The sequence below is a fragment of the Pelodiscus sinensis genome, chromosome 29 (genome assembly GCF_052426305.1).
Source record: "Pelodiscus sinensis isolate ZL-2025 chromosome 29, ASM5242630v1, whole genome shotgun sequence".
NCBI classification, from domain to species: Eukaryota; Metazoa; Chordata; order Testudines; family Trionychidae; genus Pelodiscus; species Pelodiscus sinensis.
Genome location: NC_143080.1, coordinates 7,343,120 through 7,352,666, shown reverse-complemented (window position 1 = coordinate 7,352,666; position 9,547 = coordinate 7,343,120). Strand labels below are relative to the sequence as shown.

Genomic DNA, 9,547 nt, shown 5'->3' with positions numbered 1-9,547 from the left:
GGGCTTGGGGGAACCCAGTCCCCTGAGGGAATGGGGGGGGCTGGAGGGATATTGTGGGCCAGCCTGGGGGAGGGGTGTTGGAAGGGAGGTGCCCAGCTCTGGGGGAGGGGTGAAGGGTTGGATTGGGGGGGAGCCCAGCCCAGTGCTGCGGGGGGGGGGGGCAGTCGGGATGTGGGGGGGGGTTGGTGGGCAGCCAGAGGGGGTGAAGGGTGAAATGGAGGTTCCTGGGGGAGGGGAAGCCCCGCCCAGGGGGTGTAAAAGGGGGGGGTTGGGGGCCCAGTCTGAGAGGGTCAAGGGGGCCTGTGGGCAGGAGCCCCTCTATCAGCCAATCACACGACGCCACAGCCCGTTGCCACCTGGTCACGTGGCGTTCTCCCACGCGCTTCTTCCCGCCTAAACACCTCCCTGGTCACGTGAGGCGTCTGACCGCCCCAATCACAAGAGACGCTCCTCGGACGCTGAGCGTCACGTGGGCCGCGTCACCAAGCGGGCGGGAGGTTCCGCGCGGGGGCTGGGCCCGGACGAGCCGAAGGGCGCGTTGCCCTCATCGAACATGGCGGCGCGCGCCTCACGGGAGGCGGGGCCAGGCCCTCAGCGGAAATGACGGCAGCCGCCGCGCCCCAGGCACGCGGGGGGAAGATGGCGGCGCCGCGGCAGCCCGGCGGGGGCTCGGAAGCCGAGTTCGCGAAGCGGATGGAGCCGCCGCGGGAGCCCGGCGCGGAGCAGCGGCGCCTCGTGCAGCGGCGGCTGCGGGGCCGCAACGGGCTCACGGCGCTGGCCATCGGCGCGGTGGCGCTGGGCATCTGTATCCGGGCGGGCGGGGCAGCGCCCCCTGCGGGGGGGGGGCAGCAGAGACAGGCCCCCCCCTGGGAGGAGGAGGCGGGCCGGGGTGTGGGATCATGAGAGGGCCCCCCCCAGGCGGGGTGTGTCGGGGGGAGGAACTGCAGCCCCCCCCCGACGTGGGGGGTTAGGGGAGGGGTGGGGCGGAACTTCAGGCCCCCCCTGATGTGGGGGGTTAGGAGAGGAGGAGGAACTGCAGCCCCCCCCCCCGACGTGGGGGGTTAGGGGCGGAACTTCAGGCCCCCCCCCGACGTGGGGGGTTAGGGGAGGAACTTCAGCCCCCCCCCGATGTGGGGGGTTAGGGGAGGAGGGGGAGGAATTGCAGGCCCCTGAAAGGTGAGGGGGGGTGGGAACAGCAGAGGGCCCCCAAAGGAGGCGTGCTAGTGCAACACCTTCCAAGGGACACTGTGCTGTGGAGCAAGGAAGGGCTGGGCGGGGGAGGGGAGGGAGGATTTCTTGGGCTGTCCGATTCCTCAGCCTGTTTTCCTGAGCAGCCCCTTCCTCAGATGGTTACACCTTCTACAGGATCTCCCAGGAGCGATTCCTCGATGAGCTAGAGCAGGAAGTTGAGGCTGCCCGGACCCAGGCTGCTAAGACCCCAGTGAACTGAGACCCTGAGCAGATTGGGCCTGCTCCCTGCTTGAGATGGACCCAGCTGGAAATAATATCATGGGAGAGGTCAGGCTGCTGAGGGCCTCTGGCACAAGATGTATCTGCCTTTGACGTGTTGAGATTACCAAGGATGGTCTGACCCCCTGCAGTGGGACGGATTCCTTTACCATTCTGCCCATCAGCAACCAGGCTGCAATTGCTGACTGTATGGTGCAATAGCTCCAGGTGTGTTCTCTGACATGCTCCACTTCTGTTTATCTCCTGCAGCAGCTTGGCTAGGGCTACAATAAATCTGTGTGAATGATTCGTCAGAGTTGGTGTATGAAATACCAGCCCTGGGCTGCCCCAAGTATGGCCTGCTTTGGGAGGGTGGGGGCTGGGATCGATAAGTTGGGGTGAGTGCAATATCCCTGTAATATCATCTTGTCTGTGGAATACTCAGCGGGAGCTTAAATGTTGTCTTTAAGAGCAAATAAGATGGTGTAATAGTAGGGGGTTTAGGATCCAGTTTGTTTGCTGCAGAGGAAGTGTCAGTGTGTCTTGGGTCAAATATGGCTGCCTTGGGGCTGTGTTATGAATCCCTTGCTTCCTGGTGCTGGGCGGAAGCAAGAGGAGGTACCTGGTGTGGGAGTGCCCTGGTTTACCACCTGCAGGAAGAGAGGGGGATGCAGCACAGTAGTGAATCTGGCCAAGTTATTCATGACCTCCCAACATGCCCTGGTTAGGATGGGTGGGTCAAGAGTAGAGCCAAGGGTGGGCATGTACTTCTGGGACAGAGATATTGAGTCCTGCAGGGACTGCTTGCTCACTCCATTCTGAGTGCATTGTGGAGGTAGTACTGTGGCTGTGCAGCTCACTGGAGGGAGTTGTGCTTAACCAGTGGCTGAGCTGTGATTTCACAGTTCAATCTGCAGCCGGAAAGAGCTAATTTGCATTGCAGTGCTGTACCCAGGATCCTGCCTGGGGAGGGAGGGGGAAAGCACTGGGTTGCCCAAGGGATGTGCCCTCTTCTGTAACCATTTCCACAGCTCAGTGTGGTTGAGGTATTGACCTTACTGGCCCTGTGGGGGTCTGGGTGCTAGACCTGGAAGTCATTCTGTAAAAAGTGATGCAACTTTGAGGATATGAATAAAATTTTGTGGCAAGAGCTGCCCTGTGTGACTGTTGCCTGATGAGGTTTGTATGCCTGCTCAGATCCTCCAGGGAGGGGGAAAACCCTGACAGGCAACAAGGGAGGGGATGTGTGCGCTCCTTCCAGGCCCTGTTGAATTAGATACAAAGGTCATGTGCTGCCTTCAGGGGATACAAACCATGCACCCCACTTCCAGAAAAGACCCTCAAAAGAGGGGTGGCTCTCCTGGCCCAGCCTGCTGGGGAAATACTGTTTTTCCTTTGCCCCTGCAAAGGGCAGTGCAGAGCCCAGGGCAGCAGACCTAGTGGGCTGCAGTTATCTTTACCTTTGTCACTTTCCAATACATGCCTCTGTGCTTCCAAGTTGATTATTAAGGTAACTGCTGGTGGCCAGCCCAGTGTCTATTCCTTACAGGGCACATTTACCTAAGAGACTTCAGCCTGAAAGCATGTTTTTATGGGAAAGACAGCAGGAGATGAGATTTCCAGCTCACTACTGCATTCTGAATTCGCAGCAGGCATAGCCTCGCCCCTGACAGCCCACAGAGCAGACACCAGGTGAATTACCCAGTGGCCACCTTCCCACTCCTACCCCCTCCTCCCACAGGAAAAATCAAGTTGGTTACACCATGTGCCAGCTGCTGTAGTCACTCCATGGAGTCACAATCTCCATTTGATCCATTTTATTCACAACTGCTGTACAGAGTCTCTACAACGCCCTTTACAACAAGGTCAGTGTGTGTCCTATTGAGGGCAAAGGCCATACTTCACACTGCAGCCATGCAGAGGGCCTGTCAGGGCCAGCGAGGAAGCCAAACGCTGAGGCTTCCTGCTGCTAAGGCCCAGCAAAGACAGACCAGACACCTGTTGGCCAAGGAGAAAGGTTTGGCCCAAGGGTGCAAATGCACTTGGCCCTATGCCACGGGTTTATGGTTCTGGGGTAAAGAGGCACTGAGAACACAGCCCCATCGCAGGGTTGTTCCTCTTGCTGCCGTGGGGCTGGCAGCTCCAGGCGCAGAATAAAGCACAGAGGTGAGTTGCCATAATGGGGAGGAACAGAGTCCACCCCGTCTTTCCTACAGCCCAGGTCCTGGCTTCAAGCATGACTGAAGGGGCCTGGGAATAAGGCCAAGTCCTGTCCATCCAGGCAGAGCCAAAATCAGCCCCTTGGTCTGTCCGTGGTGTCACACACCAGTGGCACTTGCCCTGTTGCTGAAGGATTCCAGGAGTGCACCTGAAGTGTGAGAAGCTGAATGCAGAGGGGGCTCAGGGAAGGGCTGGGGCTCAGCAGGAGACATTCCTCCCTGACAGGACTAGGGGGCGCTCTGAAGCAAGGCTCCCTGTGGCTCTGTGTGTGTGTGTGTGGGGGGGGGGTTACCCTGTCACACCTGCTACTCCTCAGCCTCTTCTGCAGCCCCCAAACCTGCCCAGCTGCAGCCTGTGCAGGGGAGCGTGAGCCAGTCTGGCAGGACCCTCACGCTGCCACCAACACAGGCTTCACCAAGGGCCTCGTGCAGGCAGGGCAGGGTAGAGCTTCCCCGGGGTTGCTGAGACAAAGCCAGGAGTCCTTGCTGGCCACGTTGCAGGCATCCATAGTAGGCACCGTGCGGTCCAGTGCCTGGCTCCACAGGGCGGGGAGGGGCACACAAGGGCAGGAGTCTGTATTCCCAAGTAGCAGCCGCTGCCCCACAGGGCCAGTGCTGTCTTCACACATGGAGGCTCCCATGGGGTGGAGCACTTCCCAGTCAGCTCACAGCCGGGCCTCTCATCACTCCTCCGGGGCCGCAGGCAGCTGGGGTGTGGCTGAGGTAGTCCATGAAAATAGGTGCTGGAAGGCCGGTTACTGCAAAGAGAGCAGGAGAGGGGGTTGAGCTGGTGCTGGCTCCCAGCAAGGGGTGCTCACCCTGAAGCGCCTGTGGGCAGGAGCGACCCACTTACAGGTGTTCTCTGGGACTAAGCTGCATGCCTGACCCCACAGAGGAGAGCCTGGGCCATGCTGCTTTGGGGTGCTGCAGGGCCTCTATAGTACATGTTCAAGCACCAACTCTTCCGTGCCAGAGGCAACATGGCCCTGGGGAGCTGCCTGCTCATTGTGGTGGGACTCAACGGCCTAAGAGGTCCCCCAGCTTCCATGAGCACCCCCCACCCTCACCATTCGGCTGAGATCTCCGGCGAACGTCACCCCTCTGGTCGGCCGCTGCTCCTGCGAGCCGGTACTGCTGCCACTCAGCGAGTTCCTGCGCATGATCCCTGTGAGGAGCCAGACGGGGTGGGCAGCCAGGGGGCACTGGGTGCCATAAAGCACCCTCTGAGGTGCCCGCTGCACAGCCCAGCATGCTGCCCCGCTGGGGTGGGAGGACATCGGCTTGGCCATGCAACACGCGGGTTAATGTCACTTGCTCCAGGGCAGAGAGCTGAGGATCCCTCTGTGCAATCAGGGTGTGGCCCTCAGAGCGCCCCACAGCACATGCCCTAGGCACTACAGCCACATGATAGGAGGGGCCCTGGGCAGGAGGAGCGAGGATGGGGGAGGAAGCAGGGAGCTGCTGGTACCTGTGGGCTGCGAGAGGGCAGCAGGGAGGACAGGGCCGTGTGCGCACGCCCCAGCAGGCACCTGGGGCTGTGAGGACAGCGGGGTGGGAGGCAGATGACAGGGGACAGTGGGCAGCCACCGGTACCTGGGGGTTGCGAGAGCTCGAGGCGCTGCAGGCTGTTGCGGCGAGACGGGTTGAAGCCCCCCTTGGAGAGGCGTCGCTGGCGGCTGGAGAGCATGGCAGCTGGGGAGACGATGCCGGGGGGCGGCTGCTTCCCCATGCGGCAATACAGCTCCTCGATCTCCTTCTTCTGCACAGCCTGCAGCGTCTGCACTTCCGAGAGGTGCCTGGGGACAGAAGGGCTGTCAGGGCACAGGCTGGGTTCCAGCCCAGCTGCCCACAGGGAGGAGCCTGGGAAGACGGGGGAGGGGGCAGCCCCCCACCCCTGGCGTGTAGCCCCCTTGCCATGGGGCAGGGGGAGGAGCCTGCCTGCTCCCTGGAGCCAGGGGTGCTTGCCCAGGGCCCTGCTTGCTCCCCCACTGGAAAGGCCAGCACAGGCCCCCACTCACTTCTGGCGCAGGCTCTGCAGCTCCTCCCAGATCTCCTCGTCCTCGCTCTCTGTGTCGTCGCTGCTCAGGTAGGACATGCTGCGGGTGTAGCTCATCCACACCTGGCTCACCACTGCCTGCTGCGGGCTCTCAGCCCCGGCCGCCCCCCCCCACCCCCTCCTGGTCGCTCTCCGCCAGGGCCACCGGCGTCCCCTCCTCGGCCAGCAGCTCCTCCGGGTCCTGCACCGGGGTGTCAGGGACAGAGTCCGAGTCGTGGCTCGTGCTGCCCTCCGTGGAGGAGGAGCTGGACGTGGAGGGCTGCAAGGAGGTGCCGGCTGCCCCCTCCCAGAGCTCCGGGCTGCTCTGCTCACTGTCGCTCGGGCTCTGCTGTTGGCTGTTGGCTGGGTCCTTGGACGTGGTCACCTGGAACCGGCCCAGAATCTGGGGCTTGGTCTCTGGGAACAAATGAGGCAGGGTCTGAGCTCTGGGCATGGCTCTCCCTGCACTGGTGGCAGGCAGGTCCTCAGGCCTCTTGGCCTCGCCAGCCCTATCCCCACAGCTCAGCCAGCCCCAGGGAACCCCGCCCAGCCCAGGCCTTCACCTTCATTGATGGGGGACAGCCGGGCCTTGGCTGGGCCAGGGGCAGGCGATTCCGAGACGATCAGGTGGCTGCCGGGTTTCGGGGAGCTGGGTGATACCTAGGAGAGGAGCCGGAAGCCAGGTCAGGGAGCGTCACCCGCCCCCCAGCAGCAGCGAGGCCAACTAATCCCCCAGAGCAGATGGGCCGGGGATTGAGCTGCTGCGTCTTGGCTCAGGCCCAAGCCCCCGGATTAGCAGGCTGCTCCAGGCCTCGCTCCGAGCCAGCAGCACTGTCCCAGCCCGGGGTAGCGGCTCGTCCCCCTGGCCCCAGGGCTGCGGTAACTAGTCCCAGCAGGACCTGAGCGCTGGGTCCCTTCCCAGCAGCCTTAGAGCCGGGGTCGCACCTCACCTGGGGGCACGTCCTGGCTGTGCCCCCTCCCCCGTTCCAGGGCCTACCCAGCGCCCCCCATACCCCCACACCAGCCTAACTCCTCCTGGCAGCTCTCACTGCTGGGCCCACGCTCCTCCTGGGGGGTGCTTACCGAGCTGCTGGCCAGCACCCCAGCGGCAGGCGCTCTCTCTGACGACAGCAGGCTCCCCCTGGTGCCGCCCCTTCCGAGGCTCTGAGGGGCAGGAGCTGGCTCCCAGGCGGGGGTGCTGTGGGGGTCCTGAGTCCCATTGCAGCACGGCGCTGGCTCCAGGAGGCCCGCGGGGTCAGGCGAGGTGAAGTGCGCCGGCCCCAGGTACAGGGCCTGCGGGCGAGGTATCGGCGCAGGGGCCTGGGGCCCGCCCGGCGGGGCAGCAGCCGCGGTGACGGTCGGCAGCAGCGTGTGGGCCATGCTCATCATTGCCAGGGAGAACATCTCAGCCAGCGAGATCAAGGGGGAGGTGACAGGAGACCAGGGGGGCGTAGCAGGCGTGCTCAGTCCGGCCCCGGGCGGCGTGGTGGGCAGCAGGGAGCCCCCAGCCTGGGGCCCAGCAGTCTGTGGGAACGACGGGGACGTGGGCAGCCGGTACGGGACCAGGCTGGGCGCCATCGAGAAGGAGGGCCAGCTCCATGCGGCTGTGCTGGGGGAGCCTGCGGGGGAGAAAAGAGTGAGCACGGCCTGGCAGGGAAGGGTTAAGCATGTCCCCATCCAAAACTGGGAAGGGTTAAGCATGTCCCCATCCAAAACCCCTCTGAGCCCCTCTCCTAGCTAGGGTCCCCACGTCCCTGCCCCCACACCCAGCTTCACTGGCTGCTCCCTTGAGGGCAGTGGGGCCGACAGCCACTGTGGGCCGGGGGGCAGGTCCTAGGGATGTTCAATATCCGTGAATTGAACAGTCGAGAAACCTCATGAATTCTTATTGGTTACTTGATTATTCGATAGTCCCCGGTGCGGGGCCGGCAGCCAGTGCGCTCCAGCCCCACTCCCGAGGAGCCCCCTGCCACCCCGCGCTGCTGCCTCTGTGGGGTGCCAGGAGGGAGCCGATCTGTGAGGGGAGCCGTTTAAAAAAAAATCAGCTCCCCTCGCAAACTGGCTGCCTGTCACCCTGCGCTGTTGACTCTGATCCAGAGGCAGGACCGCGGGACAGGAGCAGCCCCTTCCTAGGGCGGGAGGGGAGGGGGGGCTGAGCTCCCAGACCCAGTGCGAGCCGGAACTGAGCCGGGGTGCCTGCCCGCCTGGCTCCTAATACACTTGAAATGCAGAGCCGCAGCAGGGGTAGGTCCCGGACCCGGTGCGAGCTGGGGACTGAGGCAGGCTGCCTGCCTGCGTGGCTCCTAATACACTTGAAATGCAGAGCCGCAGCAGGGGTAGGTCCCAGACCCGGTGCGAGCCGGGGACTGAGGCAGGCTGCCTGCCTGCATGGCTCCTAATACACTTGAAATGCAGAGCCGCAGCAGGGGTAGGTCCCGGACCCGGTGCGAGCTGGGGACTGAGGCAGGCTGCCTGCCTGCATGGCTCCTAATACACTTGAAATGCAGAGCCGCAGCAGGGGTAGGTCCCGGACCCGGTGCGAGCCGGGGACTGAGGCAGGCTGCCTGCCTGCGTGGCTCCTAATACACTTGAAATGCAGAGCCGCAGCAGGGGTAGGTCCCAGACCCGGTGCGAGCCGGGGACTGAGGCAGGCTGCCTGCCTGCATGGCTCCTAATACACTTGAAATGCAGAGCCGCAGCAGGGGTAGGTCCCAGACCCGGTGCGAGCCGGGGACTGAGGCAGGCTGCCTGCCTGCGTGGCTCCTAATACACTTGAAATGCAGAGCCGCAGCAGGGGTAGGTCCCAGACCCGGTGCGAGCTGGGGACTGAGGCAGCCTGCCTGCCTGGCTCCTAATACACTTGAAATGCAGAGCCGCAGCAGGGGTAGGTCCCGGACCCGGTGCGAGCCGGGGACTGAGGCAGGCTGCCTGCCTGCATGGCTCCTAATACACTTGAAATGCAGAGCCGCGGCAGGGGTAGGTCCCGGACCCGGTGCGAGCCGGGGACTGAGGCAGGCTGCCTGCCTGCATGGCTCCTAATACACTTGAAATGCAGAGCCGCAGCAGGGGTAGGTTCCAGACCCGGTGCGAGCCGGGGACTGAGGCAGGCTGCCTGCCTGCATGGCTCCTAATACACTTGAAATGCAGAGCCGCAGCAGGGGTAGGTCCCGGACCCGGTGCGAGCCGGGGACTGAGGCAGGCTGCTAAAACTTTTACTGGCCAAGGGGGGAGTCTATAGCGTGTAGTCCACAGCATTAACGGAAGAGCTAATGGGACTAGACCATTCCATCCCTAGCAGGTACGGGGGCGAGGGGGAGGAGCAGCTGTGCACTTCCAGGAGCTTTGGGTGCAAGGGGCAGGGCTGAGGGCCATCAGTCCTCAGTGCTGCCCAAAGCACGGTGCTGAGCCTTCAGGGACCCGGGGCCCTGGCCGCCACAGCACCAGGCCCCTTTGAAACGCCAGGCCCTGGTGGAACTGTCCTCCCCCCATCGGTGGGTCTGCCGGGGCGGGGGCAGCAGCAAGGTGTTCCAGCCCCCGGCTGCCAGCTCGGGAGGGTGCCAGGCGCCTCTCTGCCCAGCAGGGCCACGACCGGGCCTGGGGAAGGCGGGGAGGCCGGTGCCCCAGTCAGTACCTGGCATTGCTACTGGGAGTAGAGGCTGCAGCCCCCCAGGCTGGGCCACCGGCGGGGTGTCTGCGAGGCTGAAGAGGTCGCTGTCGGAGGGGGAGCTGCCGAGCGAGGGCTGCACTGGAGACAGCTCCGACTGGCCAGGGCTGCTGCAGCCCAGGTCTGGGACAGAGACGGGGAGTCAGTTCCGGCACCGCGCAGCCCCCATGCCCCCGAGCA

The 9,547-nt window shown here is 63.7% G+C and overlaps 2 protein-coding genes across 2 annotated transcripts in view; one reads left to right on the top strand and one right to left on the bottom strand.

Annotated features, from left to right (window-relative positions):
* Positions 1-592: 592 nt before the first annotated feature.
* On the top strand, positions 593-1,758 carry COA3 (cytochrome c oxidase assembly factor 3). Its single transcript, XM_075911525.2, has 2 exons — positions 593-805; positions 1,347-1,758. Exons 1-2 carry the CDS (start codon positions 601-603, stop codon positions 1,448-1,450), a joined length of 309 nt encoding a protein of 102 aa, XP_075767640.1. The 5' UTR covers positions 593-600; the 3' UTR covers positions 1,451-1,758.
* Positions 1,759-3,251: 1,493 nt separating this feature from the next.
* The window catches only part of WNK4 (WNK lysine deficient protein kinase 4), a 24,450-nt gene continuing 18,154 nt past the window's right edge, over positions 3,252-9,547 (bottom strand). The window contains 8 exon segments of the mRNA XM_075911515.2: positions 3,252-4,426; positions 4,736-4,833; positions 5,262-5,464; positions 5,687-5,826; positions 5,828-6,120; positions 6,267-6,363; positions 6,787-7,322; positions 9,335-9,490. Coding sequence (XP_075767630.2) covers positions 4,424-4,426; positions 4,736-4,833; positions 5,262-5,464; positions 5,687-5,826; positions 5,828-6,120; positions 6,267-6,363; positions 6,787-7,322; positions 9,335-9,490 — 1,526 coding nt within the window. The 3' untranslated portion in view covers positions 3,252-4,423.

Coding starts and splice junctions, on each gene's coding strand:
- COA3 (XM_075911525.2), top strand. CDS start 601: ATGACGGCAGCCGCCGCGCCCCAGGCACGCGGGGGGAAGATGGCGGCG. Junction 806..1,346: donor CGCGGTGGCGCTGGGCATCT/GTATCCGGGCGG, acceptor CCCCTTCCTCAG/ATGGTTACACCTTCTACAGG.